This window comes from Lissotriton helveticus, chromosome 1_1 (genome assembly GCF_964261635.1).
Source record: "Lissotriton helveticus chromosome 1_1, aLisHel1.1, whole genome shotgun sequence".
Lineage (NCBI taxonomy): Eukaryota > Metazoa > Chordata > Amphibia > Caudata > Salamandridae > Lissotriton > Lissotriton helveticus.
The window spans coordinates 1,980,200,080-1,980,217,252 of NC_136057.1; the positions used below are offsets into that span (position 1 = coordinate 1,980,200,080).

The following is a 17,173-nucleotide window of genomic DNA, read 5'->3' on the forward strand; positions in this document are numbered from 1 at the left end:
CGGAGCATCAGAACCAATCAAACACTCACACCCAGTCAAAAGATCTGGGTTTGATCCATCACCGTTCTTTCGCCCACTCTGCCACCCCAGTTCAGACATGGCTTTATGCAAATCAGTCTGACACTGTGCCTCATGGGAACAGTCCAGCCCGAACTCCCAAGCCATGCCTTCCCTGGACCGGAAACAAGCTTCCGAGGACCGGTTTCTGGCATTCCAGCCGTTTTCAGCCCGGCTTGCTTGAATTCCAGTGGCAAAGTGAGCAAGGGACTCACGTCTGAGCATACCCTGCCACACTTATGGTGGCCAAAAGCGGTACAAAAGGGGGTGGTGATGGACGGAGCATCAGAACCAATCAAACACTCACACCCAGTCAAAAGATCTGGGTTTGAGCCATCACCGTTCTTTAGCCCACTCTGCCACCCCAGTTTAGACATGGCTTTATGCAAATCAGTCTGACCCTGTGCCTCATGGGAACAGTCCAGCCCGAACTGCCAAGCCATACCTTCCCTGGACCGGAAACAAGCTTCCGAGGACCGGTTTCTGGCATTCCAGCCGTCTTGAACCTGCTTGCTTGAATCCAGTGGCAAAGTGAGCAAGGGTCTCACGTCTGAGCATACCCTGCCACACTTATGGCGGCCAAAAGCAGTACAAAAGGGGGTGGTGATGGACGGAGTATCAGAACCAATCAGACACTCATGCACACTTGAAATATTGAGAAATGGGTAATACAATTCTAAGTGTTCTGAAAATGGGCCCCAAAATAAGTCTTGCCTCAGGACCTCAAAATCCTTAAGAGAACATTGAGCCTAACATTATGTAAAATAAGTTTTGTTGAAACTTTTCACCAATTACTAGGCCCCAGGTCTAGCCCAACTTGCATACAGTTACTATGAGTATACAGACAATGCCATTGAACAACACCAGGGTGGAGCTCGTTGTGGGAACTACTCCAAAGGCAGGCGGGGACATATCAGTAAAACATTGACAGTGTGGCAGGAGCATCATTGTGCCCCTGAACGAACATCCTGCAACATAGCATCTCTAATGAAGTGGGTGCATCGATCTTCCTGGAGGCCTATGAAGCCCCCTTATTGGGTTGGGGAACCAGCCACTGACAAATAGAGAACAACATATTTACCCCCTGCTGTTTCACTACAGAGGCCTCCCCAGCGCATGCGCAAATTCAGAGTTAACAATTATGAGCTAAAGTAGAGGTCCCTTTTTTTCCTTTTTTGAGTGAGTGCATAGCACAATTCCGTAACTGTGGACATCCAGAAAGAGTGTGTACAGACACAAACACGACTGCGGATCTGATAAGGATTTTCGGCCTCTGGGGGTTAAAGACCTTCGAGATATCAAGAACACGCGCTAAGAAATATCAAACACATTGTGTTATATAAAAACAATATGCAACAATATATAAAACCAAATTATATACTGCTGGGAGTTTAAAAGCACCACTTCAGTGCGTGGTTGAAAAAAAACACTAATAATGTTCCTCAAATATCGCAGTATATAGTTTTCAGTTTGAATGAATTAGATAAGCTACGTCAGCATTTTCCATTGTATGACAGTGCTAGGCAGTATTATCGTGGTAATATTTCGTGCAAGCCTTCAGTGAAAACAAGAAATGCATTGACTTTGTTTCTTCCTTCTTAAACTATTCACAACCTTGGTATTCGAAATGTCTGCTAGTTGTCTGCCGAGAGTGCCTGGAGGCAAGTGTAGCATCTCTTAGTCTCTCAGAGGTGGAATTAGATTTCACGAGGGCATCTGTCACAAGATGCAGTTTCCTCAAAATGAAAATAAGTACAGATGCTTCAGCTAAAGCTTTCCTTGGACAGAATGGGCAACAGGGACAGAACATTTACACACGCAATTCCGTGTGAGCGAATATTTCCATTTATATCATGAAAGCTGGAACAATAAACGGCATTTTCTAGCATATTCATATTCGACTTTAACATTTTAAATATTACATAGCATTATGTTTTTTTTATTGTTTTGCTTGAAATAGATTGTCAAAAGAAATGAGAAATATTAGTGGAATGATTACCTCTGCCCTTTTTGAAAGCTGAGTCCAATCTTCTTTGTTGTAACTGCACATGATACTTGCAATAATGATCTAAAAAAAATATAAAGTTATACATTACTATCTGTGTCTTTTTAGTTACCGTTTAATTTAAATAAGCAGCAGCATCACATCACTACAGCTCTTACTACGAGCTGTCCACTCAAAATGGGGAGGTAATATGAGACGCGGTATTACCGATGGCGGTTGGTAATACCGCGAGCTTTGTGTTAGACGCGGGAGTTACATGCAGCGTCCGGAATCTGTATGCTGTTCACCGCGTGCTTTAACTGAGCGCCTTGCTCTTTTACAGTCACATATTTTAACTACGTGGAATATGTAACCAGCAAAGCGAGTGCAGTAGGGGGCAGATGTGCAACGGATATTTTCATGCGGAAACGGGTCTTAGACCCATTTGCGCATGTAAAAATCCTTTTGGCCATGTACAAACCCTATTTTACAACTCGCAAAAATTTGCGACTCGCAAAATAGTGTTTTGCAACTTGCTATTAGGAAGGGGCGTTCCATTCCTAATACCGACCCCAAATGACATGAATTACTGTTTTGCAACCGCAATTGAGGTCGCAAATCAGTTGCAGTTTACCACCCTTCACAGATGGGTGGTAAACCACTCGCAAAAGGAAAGGGGTCCCCAGGGCACCCCTTCCCATTTGTGACTGGCTCTAAATATTTTTTAAGGGCAGGCAGTGGTCCCAAGGACCACTACCGGCCCTTAAAAAATGAAAGGAGAACGTTTCATTTTTCTTTTTTTAAATGCATCCCGTTTTCCTTTAAGCCCGGCAGGCTACTATACCTGGGAGGGGCAGCCATTCCCAATGGGGTCGCAAATTGCGAGTGCCTCATGAATATGCATGAGGCATGCAATTTGCGACCCCATTGGGAATCGCAATCAGTGTCGCAGACACTGTTGTACATGCTAATTTGCGACTCGCAACTCGCTATTGCGACGTAATTTGCAAATCACAAATTCCTTGGTCGTAACATCTGGCCTTAGGTGGGGTATTACCAACAGCTGGAGCTTACTTATTAACACCAGTGGCTTTCCTCTCCAGGTAAAACCTGTAATCCTGATCAATACATATGGAAATACCACTCCACACATCTCATCATGATGGCAGATGTAGTAAAACATAGCAATGCCTTACACATTATTAGGAATGTAATTGATGCTCAAACTTTGTAACTCTACATTTGTACCAATTACCTTCAGCATATATTGGTTCCATACTTCCTCGTAGATCTCTGTTGACATTATGTCAAATATATGTTTATTTTTAATTTTTATTCTGTTTATTATAACAGAGAATTGACTTTGCGGTACACCAGAATACTTTACATGAACACTGAAGAAATGGCAGCGAGCAGCAAGAGTTGTCGAGTTTGAAGATGGATTTCTGATGTTGGTTTGTTTGTGGGTGAGGATGGATGGTGTTAATGTCAGATTTTTGGGATATCTAGTTGAGAGCAATTTACATAAACAGAATTTCTCCTGTCAGACATTTTTCACTCTCCCCCTTGGACCAATGGTGAGCAACCCTGAATTAAACCTTTGTTTAGATATGCACGGGAACAAAGTGATTGTAGTCCAATTCCATAAATACAGCGATGTTACATTTGTACCGGGTGCCACTGGTGCATTCAAATCCTCCACCTCAGTCTCCCATTCCTGTTTATCTGTTCTTTTGGGGCAATTTTGTTTAGGGTATTCTTCGTGGCCCTAGTAGGATTTATTACGGAGACAGTCGAACCGCCACCAACAGCCCCTCAGTAGCAGTCCCACTGCCATCGTAATCCTGATTACCACCCACCACATTCGGATGGCGGGCAGATGGTTGGCAGTAAGAGACACCGACCACAACGGGCCTGTCGGAGGGACTTGTATTCCTACAACTGTGACAGAGCCTGCCAGGCACCACCGTTGGGATTACAATGTCCCTTTCCATCTGCCTTTTCATGGTGGTTTACCTGCCATGAAAAGGAAGGCGAGAAGGGACATTGGGGGCCCATAGCAGGCCCCCTTCCTCTCTGGCCCTCTGACATGGCTCAACATATCCCTGCACCAGGTGGCAGGCACCATACGGTGCTGCTCACGGGTGGCACCAAACGCCACCCTTGACCAGATTTGCACAATGTGTGCAAATCTGCTAACGGGTGGCGGGGAATGGGATTGACACTTTGGAATGTATTGGAAAGTTATCGACCTCACCAAATAGTAAATTCATGTGTATTTACAAACGTTTGCAGGGCATGTTTACACCATGGATACAGATGTATAGTCACCGCTGTCAAAAGCAGGGGTAAATCTATTTTTTGGTTGGCTGTAGGGCAATAACTTTCTGAAAATGTTTGGAAGTGAACAGCAAGGAATTTATTTAAGGTGAAAAATGCCTTCCCTGTGGATAGCAACAAAAAGATTTTATAGCACAATTGCAGTTTAGAGTTACACATACACTTGTGTAAAGGCACACCAAGTTCATTTACATGTGTTCGTGGTGATACATAAATAACACGGAATGTGCAAAATAATTCCACAACTGTTTCAGAGAATCCTTGCCTGTCGGAGATTTTCATTAAAATTTGAGGAATGCGTTATATATGGCTTGGCAGTCAAATAAGTACTCCAAATATTGGAGGAAATATACGGGAGTACATCACTGTCTACTTCCTGTGAATGGGATTATATTAAACGTTCAGATAGTTTTGCAATCGCGTACCTGTGGAATGTCAGCATGTACACCTTAGGGTTATTGGGGTGCTGAATGATTCCTGCATCCATGGTGTGCTCCCCCCATATTTCGCTACTGGAAGGCCTCTGTTTCTCTCATTTCATTGGATTTTCTGTAGCTCTGTTGGTTTTTCTGTGTTTTGCCACTGCTCTTCGTCACTGTCACTTTCTCCTTAGTTAGCTACTTTATGATGCTCTACCTTCATTTGTGTCTGTTTGTTGTAACCTTACGGCCATGCCCAGTTGTTGGTCTACCTAGTTCTACTACTGTGGTTTTAATTAAAGACACTTGGACAGGTTTGAACATCAAGCTACTCATATTTATTCTTTGTGCGCTTTCCATTCTTTTTTGGCACTTAATAAAAGGAGCTATTCGTGTCCTGGATATTTTGGGGGGCTATTTAGACAGGCATTTTTTTTTTGTCAGCGATAATATGTCAAAGAAGCTTCACAACATTCGAATTATTGCATGGGAATTTATTTGGATTCAAATATTTATTGCAAATATATAGCTGATTCAATGCGGCTAGGTTCATGTTGATGCTGAAGTAAAAGGCTTACAATAAATAATTTGACAATTTTGAGAAGCAGCAAGGTATTAAACAGAAAGTATTGTTTTGTTTATAAACCCTTCTAGATCTTTATCCTTGAAGTCGTTTCACCAGTTTCAATTACTAACCTCCACTGGGTATGGGCTCCCAAGCAGCAAGGCCAAACCCTGCCTTAAATGTATCACAAAAAAGATGCCAGTGCTGCTACTCTCAATTGTTGGATTGTTATTTTCTTACTCACACACGAATGAAACAATATGTGAGAGGAATTTGATTTTTAGAATCAATCTTTTAGATTTGCATTTTATTTCAACTTTTCATTTTTTATTTAGTTTTTGAACATTTACATATTTACACAAAACATTTCAAAACACATCACAAAAACAAACATTTGCAGATTAATGTTAATCCTCCCTTCTTATCTCATTCATACACACTACCACTAAAGATCTTTTTCATACACACTAGACACCCATTCATCCACCTAACAATCTTAATAACAACCAGCTATATTTTCTACAATTTATATACAGTTTTTGAAAGGAAACCATAGAATCACATTTGGAAGCATGAATCACTGTGATCAAAATGTTGTTGGATTTTCTTATGGTTTCAATGTAATGACGTTACATGGCAAGGTCTACGCGTTTCGAACTCATGTTAATATAGAGTTCTCATCAGGACCATAGACTGTAAATGAAAAACAGGGGGACCTCTGTTAGTATTCCTTATTTATATAACAGAAGCTGTTGTGGGCTCAACAACCACCTCTTTACTTCTTACCTCTCTAAATGTCAGACAGTTTATGATTCCTTGAATCACCAACGACCGCGGAGCGGGACCACCTATATGACAAATAAACAGTTGTTGTTTTTTATAATCCCACTTCACGTATTCATAATCAACCAACCTCTAGGGTGTACTCACTTGATGTGTGGTTTTTTATGGCGCTTCTCTCTGTGAAGAACAACTGGTGTAAATGTTTAGAAAGGGTGATCCTAATCGCAACACTAATTCAACAGTGTCCTGCACGGGGACTGGATATCTTACCGGTGTGATTTATTCTGACTTCATGTGATGTGCGTGGGGAGATCAGGGGAATTTATTTCCGCACGGAGCTCACGATGCGCCTAGGGAAATGGGAAGGGTGCATACAGTTATTTTCCAATATGATGTTCGGATTTTGGACACGCTCGAGGGCAAGTCTTGGCTCAGCAGTGTCCCTGGATGCTGCTTACTTTTGGTCCGTATCGTGTTCCAACTTGGTCCCGGTTTGGTCTCATGATCTCGGGCGTTCTGTTTGATTCCACTAATGTTTCCTGTTGGAAATGTCACATGACTTTCGAGTGTTTTGCGGGCGCCATCTTGAGATAGTCAGGCTCTCTCTATTCTCTATAGAGGTTTAGCGTCATATTTTAAAAGCGTGATTATTGGGTGTTCTTTGCCTTATTAATTCATTTTGGTTGGTGGGTGATTGATTGGGATTAGGGATACGAAAATTAAAAAAATCCTTAGAAATTGATGCGATGTCATTTGAATTCCTTGTTGGGTGGAGGCCATCTTGGGTAGGGAGATACCGTCCACTAAATAGTAAGATGAATTCTGAATTATCTGTATTGTTTCGGCCAGATGGAAGAGCCTATTAAAAACGCATTCTTGCTCTAAGTTATAATTTGTACATCTCGGAAAGTTCATTCAATCCGTCTGTAGCTGTATTGAATCTCACGATCATCATCTCTTCTTTTTTTGAAAGTTTAGCGTCCAATTCCCCTCCTCTTAGGTCTTGTTCAACTTTTGTAATCACTGTCCATCGTAATTCATTGTCTCCGTGATTTTTCATTTGCCAGTGGTTGACCAATGGGGCATTATGCACCTTGCGTTTTATCCGTGATTTATGTTGTTGGATTCTTGAGCGAATCTCTTGATTGGTTTTGCCAATATATAGAAGATTACATGGACACCTAATTCCATAGATCACGTACCGTGATTTACAGTTTGTAAACAAATCGTGTTTCCATGTTATTTCATTATGTTTGAAAATTGATCCTTCTTTAGTGGAATTACAACAGTTACATCCGCCACATTTGTGGTGCCCCATGACCGGAGGTAATCCAATCATGCTTCTTATATTAGGCTGTGCTTTTAATGGTAATGCCGCTCTTACCAATCTATTGGCTAAACTTGATTCTTTTCTAAACGCGAATAGGGGAGGTTTCTTTAATTCTTCGCATAGATTTTTTACCAAGTGCCAATTACTATTCACCACCTTTTTTAACATGTTGGAATTGGGGCAATATGTAGTAACTAGTACTATTCGGTCCAGTTTCTTTTTGGCCTTTTTCTCCAAAAGGTGCTCTCGTGGTGTCCACCACGCTCGTTTTTTGGAACGTCGAAGTAGTTTTTTAGGGTATCCACGTTCTATTAGGTTGGTGGTCAATTTGTCCGCATGTTTTAAATATTCTTGCTTGTCTTGGCAATTTCTCCGGATCCTTAAATATTGCCCATATGGCAAATTTTCCTTAAGGCCTCGGGGGTGGTTGCTAGTGAAGTGTAATGATCTGTTGCGGTCAGTTTCCTTTCTGTATAGAGTAGTCATCAAACCTCCTTCATCCTAAGGGTATATCTCCACATCTAGGAAAGAAATTGTGTTTTTTGAGTACATCAGGCTGAATTTGATTTCCTGTGTTCTGCCGTTAAGCCAATTGTTAAAATGCTTCAGATCTTCTTCAGAGCCAGACCATACAAAGAAAACATCGTCAATATAACGACTCCAATTTCTAATCGAAGATCCAAAAGGGTTATCCTGGTAAATTAATTTTTCTTCGTAGCTTGACATGTAGAGGACAGCCAGTTCTGGGGCGAACGGACAGCCCATCGCCACCCCGCCTACTTGAAAATAGAAATCTCCGTCAAAGTAGAAATAGTTATGCTTTAATGCAAATTGTGCCAGTTGTATAATGAATTCTGTTGGTACCTTTTCTGGTTTCTCTCTTGTTTCCAATGTAGATTTTAAAACCTGTATGCCCTCATCTTGTGGTATTTGGGTATTCAGGGACGTTATGTCCATTGTCACCGTCCAGTCACTTGTTCTGTCAAACTTTACTTCATGTAATTTGTTAATGAAGTCAGTTGTATCCCTAATGTAAGATTTTACATATGGAATGAATGGTTTTAAAAAGAAGTCCACAAATTTGGAAATCGGTTCCATAAGAGAATCGCAACCGGACACAATGGGGTGTCCAGGTGGAATCTTTGCATTCTTATGTACCTTCGGTAGTACGTAAAAAAAGCGGAGTTCTAGGATGTTTTATTTTCAAGTATTCAAATTCTTTTTTTCCAAGGAAGCCTTGTTGGAATGCTTCTTCAATGATGGCATGTAGTTGATGTTTTAGTTCCATTGTAGGATCTTTGTTGAGCTTTCAATAGCAATTGGTGTCATTCAGTTGTTTTTTGACCTCGTTGGTATATAATGATCGGTCCCATATCACAATTGACCCACCCTTGTCTGCTTGTTTTATAATTACAGATGTGTCTTTTGTTAGTTTCGTCAATGCCAATGATTCAGATTTGGTGATGTTGTGTTTGACCCACTTGGTCTTCTTTTCCATATCAGTAATTGCTGAAAGGATAGTTCTCTCACATGGGAAATGTCGACCAGATGCCAGAATTACAAGAATTGACGCCTTCATATTTCCCAAAAAATTCTGACGAAGGACGAGGAAAGCATACTCCAAAGACGACTAACATTTGTCCCCACTAGAAGAACAGATTTTGTCAAACTAAAGACCGAAACTATAGAGTTCTTTCGCAAAATCAGGTTAAAAGCATTTTTTTCAGAAAACCCTATGGAATCAAATATGGAAACCACTGGATTCCATAATAAATCCACATTCTGTCCTCCAAACCATAAAATACCAAAGAAATTAGTAACATTTGAGAGAACTATCCTTTCAGCAATTACTGATATGGAACTAAAACATCAACTACATGCCATCATTGATGAAGCATTCCAACAAGGCTTCCTTGGAAAAAAAGAATTTGAATACTTGAAAATAAAACATCCTAGAACTCCGCTTTTTTACGTACTACCGAAGGTACATAAGAATGCAAAGATTCCACCTGGACGCCCCATTGTGTCCGGTTGCGATTCTCTTATGGAACCGATTTCCAAATTTGTGGACTTCTTTTTAAAACCATTCATTCCATATGTAAAATCTTACATTAGGGATACAACTGACTTCATTAACAAATTACATGAAGTAAAGTTTGACAGAACTAGTGACTGGATGGTGACAATGGACATAACGTCCCTGTATACCCAACTACCACAAGATGAGGGCATACAGGTTTTAAAATCTACATTGGAAACAAGAGAGAAACCAGAAAAGGTACCAACAGAATTCATTATACAACTGGCACAATTTGCATTAAAACATAACTATTTCTACTTTGACGGAGATTTCTATTTTCAAGTAGGCGGGGTGGCGATGGGCTGTCCGTTCGCCCCAGAACTGGCTGTCCTCTACATGTCAAGCTACGAAGAAAAATTAATTTACCAGGATAACCCTTTTGGATCTTCGATTAGAAATTGGAGTCGTTATATTGACGATGTTTTCTTTGTATGGTCTGGCTCTGAAGAAGATCTGAATCATTTTAACAATTGGCTTAACAGCAGAACACAGGAAATCAAATTCAGCCTGATGTACTCAAAAAACACAATTCCTTTCCTAGATGTGGGAGATATACCCTTCGGATTAAGGAGGTTTGATGACTACTCTATACAGAAAGGAAACTGACCGCAACAGATCATTACACTTCACTAGCAACCACCCCCGAAGCCTTAAGGAAAATTTGCCATATGGGCAATATTTAAGGATCCGGAGAAATTGCCAAGACAAGCAAGAATATTTAAAACATGCAGACAAATTGACCACCAACCTAATAGAACGTGGATACCCTAATAAACTACTTCGACGTTCCAAAAAACGAGCGCGGTGGACACCACGAGAGCACCTTTTGGAGAAAAAGGCCAAAAAGAAACTGGACCGAATAGTACTAGTTACTACATATTGCCCCAATTCCAACATGTGAAAAAAGGTGGTGAATAGTAATTGGCACTTGGTAAATAATCTATGCGAAGAATTAAAGAAACCTCCCCTATTCGCGTTTAGAAAAGAATCAAGTTTAGCCAATAGATTGGTAAGAGCGGCATTACCATTAAAAGCACAACCTAATATAAGAAGCATGATTGGATTACCTCCGGTCATGGGGCACCACAAATGTGGCGGATGTAACTGTTGTAATTCCACTTAAGAAGGATCAATTTTCAAACATAATGAAATAACATGGAAACATGATTTGTTTACAAACTGTAAATCACGGTACGTGATCTATGGAATTAGGTGTTCATGTAATCTTCTATATATTGGCAAAAGCAATCAAGAGATTCGCTCAAGAATCCAACAACATAAATCACGGATAAAACGCACGGTGCATAATGCCCCATTGGTCAACCACTGGCAAATGAAAAATCACGGTGACAATGAATTACGATGGACAGTGATTACAAAAGTTGAACAAGACATAAGAGGAGGGGATTTGGACGCTAAACTTTCAAAAAAAGAAGCAATGATGATCGTGAGATTCAATACAGCTACAGACGGATTGAATGAACTTTCCGAGATGTACAAATTATAACTTAGAGCAAGAATGCGTTTTTAATAGGCTCTTCCATCTGGCCGAAACAATACAGATAATTCAGAATTCATCTTACTATTTAGTGGACGGTATCTCCCTACCCAAGATGGCCTCCACCCAACAAGGAATTCAAATGACATCGCGTCAATTTCTAAGGATTTTTCTAATTTTCGTATCCCTAATCCCAATCAATCACCCACCAACCAAAATGAATTAATAAGGCAAAGAACACCCAATAATCACGCTATTAAAATATGACGCTAAACCTCTATAGGGAATAGAGAGAGCCTGACTATCTCAAGATGGCACCCGCAAAACACTCGAAAGTCATGTGACATTTCCAACAGGAAACATTAGTGGAATCAAACAGAACGCCCGAGATCGTGAGACCAGACCGGGACCAAGTTGGAACACGATACGGACTAAAGGTAAGCAGCATCCAGGGACACTGCTGAGCCAAGACTTGCCCTCGAGCGTGTCCAAAATCCGAACATCATATTGGAAAATAACTGTATGCACCCTTCCCATTTCCCTAGGCGCATCGTGAGCTCCGTGCGGAAATAAATTCCCCTGATCTCCCCACGCACATCACATGAAGTCAGAATAAATCACACCAGTAAGATATCCAGTCCCCGTGCAGGACACTCTTGAATTAGTGTTGCGATTAGGATCGCCCTTTCTAAACATTTACACCTGTTGTTCTTCACAGAGAGAAGCGCCATAAAAAAACACACATCAAGTGAGTACACCCTAGAGGTTGGTTGATTATGAATACGTGAAGTGGGATTTTAAAAAACAACAACTGTTTATTTGTCATATAGGTGGTCCCGCTCCGCGGTCATTGGTGATTCAAGGAATCATAACCTGTCTGACATTTAGAGAGGTAAGAAGTAGGGAGGTGGTTGCTGAGCCCACAACAGCCTTTGTTATATAAATAAGGAATACTAACAGAGGTCCCCCTGTTTTTCATTTACAGTCTATGGTCCTGATGAGAACTCTATATTAAAATGAGTTCGAAACACGTAGACCTTGCCATGTAACGTTGTTACATTGAAACCATAAGAAAATCCAACAACATTTTGATCACAGTGATTCATGCTTCCAAATGTGATTCTATGGTTTCCTTTCAAAAACTGTATATAAATTGTATAAAATTTAGCTGGTTGTTATTAAGATTGTTAGGTGGATGAATGGGTGTCTAGTGTGTATGAAAAAGATCTTTAGTGATAGTGTGTATGAATGAGATAAGAAGGGAGGATTAACATTAATCAGCAAATGTTTGTTTTTGTGATGTGTTTTGAAATGTTTTGTGTAAATATGTAAATGTTCAAAAACTAAATGAAAAATGAAAAGTTGAAATAAAATGCAAATCTAAAAGATTGATTCTAAAAATCAAATTCCTCTCACATATTGTTTCATTCGTGTGTGAGTAAGAATATAACAATCCAACAATTGAGAGTAGCAGCACCGGCATCTTTTTTGTGATACGTTTCACCAGTTTCAGCACGACAGGTATGTTACTGGTCGCCTCGATTCAGGGCACTCTCATGGTTCAAAGTGATGGCCTGAAGGTATTAACTTTGCCTAATCTAAATCATCTCATATTCCGAAGAGCCAAAAAGTAATGTGCATAGGAAGGAATATGCCAGAAGGAGCACACACATTTCACAATGGGACGATGCACGTTATATGCTTTCAAATACGGTGGAAGCCTGACCCACTGCTGAGCTCTATTGATATAAATTGGGTCTGAAGCAGCAGACAATGGCATGGCTTGTTTGCTCATGGTGTGCCAAAAATTCCCTTTTTTGCAGTCATCTACTGATAAAGTATATAGAATAGTAGGGGTGCAGGTCCTCGCACAGAAAATAAAGCACCTCAGCTGAAAGAAAAGATAACGGCCATAAAAAAACTTGCACAAATACGTGAAGACATGAAAGATCACAGCTCTCGAGCGGGGTACTGAAAGCATTACACCATGCTATGGTTTGTATAGAGTGATACAATCATATTAAGCAGTAGGATGTTAGAAATCCAAGGGAAGAAAATAAAACGTACATTCTACTGAAAATAACAAGTATGGGCGGGACAAAAATAGTAAAAGAATTTTTTTTAAGTTTCAACAAGGTAAAATAATTTTGAATTTATCAATATAAAGCACATATGAGTTTATGAAGTTTTCAATTTTTACAACAACTTCTCTCTACCCTTCATTGACTGATTTAATATATTTTCATAATTTATGTGTGAAATGTAAAATATTCTGAGCATAGAGTGTAAAATAAAACATAGTAGATGGGCTTATTAAAAACGAAAGCTAAACTGAAATTAGCTGGTTGATGTTCCCAATAAAGGCCATGCAAAAAAAGGGATTTGAAATAGCAAATGCTTCGTAAAACACTTGCAGATATATTTAAGAAACCTTCTAGAGAAATGATACTCAGCAGTGCACTGTTCACAGTAAATTCTGTGGGTTAAAATTAAAATACACTCAGGGACTGAAGTTAAAAAGTTGACAAACTATGGGGCATATTAGCAAGAACCTTGTAAAATTATCGCCATTTTAGCGGCAGGAAACTGCCTCTAAAACGGCGATAATAGGCTTGCTAATATGCGTTACAGAATTCCAATAGAAGCCCAGGTTAGATGTCCCGTGCTAAAACAGCGATAATTGTAACGAGGATCTTGCTAATATGCCCCAATGATTTTGTGATGGTTATATCAGTTTCACAACACATATTAGGGACTGTAAATAGTGATGACGACATTTGTTGACGGAGCCTAATTATTCTAAGAAGCGTTGAGAAAGGTATTCTCAGGAAATTCTTCCCAAACCTGATGTACAGCCTTGCCAGATATTTGGACTTCCCATGAAGAAAAGATTGGCTGCATTCTACTATCAGAAATTCTGTAAATAAAGGATGCACAGAGAATATTTGATTCACCTAATCTTTGACTGACACATTGTCAAAGTAGGAGCAGCCCGTGGATTTCCTTAAAGCATGGGGACAAGATCTCAAACCTAGGCATGGGACCTGTCCCAAAAGGTCTTACTCAAGGTTTGTGAATGAGTGTGTTGATTTAGGAACAGTATAGTCTGGTATTCCTCTCACACCCCTAAATGCATGTAGATTGCTCTCCAAAGTCTTCCATAGGCTGGTGGACCCACACAGCTCCTGAGGTAAAGCTGCTCATGTGCTTCATGTCAGTCATACCTCTGAAGTTTTGGAAGGCGCCTTCACTTTATCAGATGCAGGTTGGCTTTAGGGCACTTGAGGTCACAGGTTCAGCTTTTTTCAGCAAGGCCAGACACCATGTGGTGTCCCCTCACATCTGGGAAGCTGAATGTCAGCCAGACATCAGCTCTGGTTGCAGAGCAATCCTTTGATTATTTTGCAGAGCACTGCCTTCCTTGTTTGAAGACAACCTGGAACTCGAACAGCAAATGCACCCACTTTTGTACAATCAAATCGACAGAGTTGATGTATTCTCTGTACGAATTTTCAGAATTGGTTTTTAGTGGTTCTCTATCATATGATTCGGATTTGATTAAAATTTATAACGCGCAGAACAATAACCCGCAGGTATCAAGGCGCCTAACAATACAGTCAGAAAGTTGAAACATACATCCTTACACATAGGCTTGCAGGAAGAGGCAGGTTTTAAGGGCGCTACGGAATTTCTGTAAGGAAGGTAGGGACCTAAGATCCAGAGGAAGATCATTCCACCATTTGGGAGCTAGGGTGGAGAAGGCCCTTCCACCCCACTTGGCTTTTCGTATGCGGGGAACTGTCAGGAACGATTTCCCGGAGGAACGCAAGTTCCTTCCAGGAGTGTAGTGGGAGATGATGGAGCCGACTCCCGAGTCGCTGTTTTTTGCAATGGCTCTATAAGTCATGCACAAGACTTTAAACCGTACTCGGTATTCTACTGGTAGCCAGTGCAGCGTTTTCCTGGCCAGCGTGGCCGAGGAGCGTATGGGAACATCCAGAACAAATCTGGCTTTGGCATTCTGAACTACCTGTAAGCGCTGCAGGAGGCTCCTGTTTAGCCCCGCATACAGCGCATTACAGTAGTCAAGGCGAGAGCCAATGAGTGCGACAGCTATTTGCTTTCTGGACTGCAGAGAGAGGTATTTCCTAATCCTTCGCAGGGTGTGAATTAGGCCCCAGCAGGTGGAGATGGTTCTGCTCACCTGTCTACCCATATCCAGGGCAGGGTCTATCATCACCCCAAGATTCTTAGCAGATGTTGTGGGGGAAGGGCATATTCCTAGCGAGTCAGGCCACCAACTGGCTGACCAGATGTTTTCTTTCCCTCCAAACACCATCACCTCAGTCTCCTCCCCATTCAGTTTGAGTGAGTTCTGAATCATCCAGTGACCAACCGCCTCCATACAAGATCTAAACTTGGAGGCGGTCTGCACATCTGAATGGGAAAGAGAGACGAGTATTTGGGTGTCATCTGCATAAGAAACTACCTCCATCCCGAAAGTTCTTATTAGTCTGGCCAGTGGGGTCACGTAGATGTTGAATAGGGTCGGACTAAGAGCCGACCCTTGAGGGACCCCACATAGCACTGGTCGGGATGGAGATAGGAATTCCCCTAGCTTGACTCTTTGTTCCCTCCCATCGAGGAAAGAGGTCAATAGATCTAGAGCTGCGTCCTTAACCCCCACAGCCCTCAGGCGAGATGTAAGTATTGAGGGGGAGAGGGTATCGAAGGCCACAGTTAGATCTAGCAGGACCAGTAGGGTGGTCTGGCCCCCGGCCCCCGTCACTGTCCATATGTCCTCCCAGACTGTCTTTCAGACAGCCTTTGTGTATGGTGATGCTCTCCAGTGCCTGGATAACTCACAACAGAAGGACAAAGCAGTGGGAGATTTCTGCACCTGCCTGAAAAACAGCCATACAAAAATTGTTCAGGGAAAGAGACACAAGGCTGTTCTTGCCTAAATAACTCTTCTTACATTTAACAATAGAGACTGCAGTCTTTCCTTTCACCCTGCCACCTATGAAAGGGATGTTCTCAGGAAGTCTAATTGGCAGTACCTCTCAGCAAAAGGTCCTAATATAATTTCTGAACGAGTCCTAATTCCTCTCTGCACCCTTGGGGCATCTAGCCAGGTCTCAGCAAAGGAACAGGGGCGTAGCTTCAGCAGGGGAGGGGGGGTGTTTGGATTGTGACCCTCTCCCTCACCAAATAAATGCATTCTTGGTTTTGTAGGTGGGTATGCGAGCCCAGAGTCAGATCTGATATATCCGTGTTGGGTTTTCAACCAAGAAAAACAGACAAAACAGTGATCTTTGAGACAGAGAGTGTGATAGAGAGAGCGCGAGTGAGACAGGCAGGCATATACATCTGGTGGCTGAATTTCAAATTGTGAAACTTGATAACCTGGCATCGAAACCGGATTGCCTGCTTGCTTCAATTGTGTGATTCTAGCCAAGTATTTTATTTCAAACAGTCTTCTTTTGCTTTATTATCACATATGATAGCACTGTTAAATACCTAAGTTCAGGATATGAGCTATGTAAGCAACTCTATTGTTTGATTTAATACATCATAATGTTGCTCAATCTTTAATGGCCACAATTAGGAATTACATGACTACTGACTTGCTACTTCGATCACTAATTGTATTGTTGGTGGGGGAGAGCCATTAATATTTTTTAAGTTCATGTAGAAAAACTTCACATCACTTTTAACAAGTGTATATAATCTAATGTACTAAAGTGAAATGGTTCCACATGTTAAAAAATACACTTTTGTTTTCTAAAGACACTGTATCAAATGTTTACATCATGTTTGTTGCACAAAATAAATGCCAAAAGTTTTCATGGCTTGGCTCATGCACGAACTATTGGAGTCAAGTCAGACACATTGCTCAGCTCATCCTAATAATTTATCTGTGCTACTTCTTTATTTGCAACTCGTTAGTCAGATTTACAAAAGGTGAGGTTGGAAACATGGAGCGCTGCCTACTTGCAATGAGTTGACAATAATACCATCAAGGCTTCTTGTAGCAGAAAGAGACAGTATCATATTGAATTTCGGCCACCCACCTGCTATTTTCTTCCCTCTTCCCTAGCCAGCCTAAAAGGCAAC

General features: G+C 41.1%; 1 protein-coding gene across 2 annotated transcripts in view; it reads right to left on the reverse strand.

The window, feature by feature from the left end:
- Positions 1-17,173, reverse strand: part of DPYD (dihydropyrimidine dehydrogenase) — a 3,662,673-nt gene that overhangs the window by 1,091,613 nt on the left and 2,553,887 nt on the right. For both annotated transcript variants that reach the window (XR_013594885.1, XM_078644210.1), the window contains exon 15: positions 2,057-2,125. Coding sequence is in view for 1 of the 2 variants with exons in the window: in XM_078644210.1 (XP_078500336.1) it covers positions 2,057-2,125 (69 nt within the window). In the remaining variant the exon portion in view is untranslated. The remainder of the gene's footprint in view (positions 1-2,056; positions 2,126-17,173) is intronic.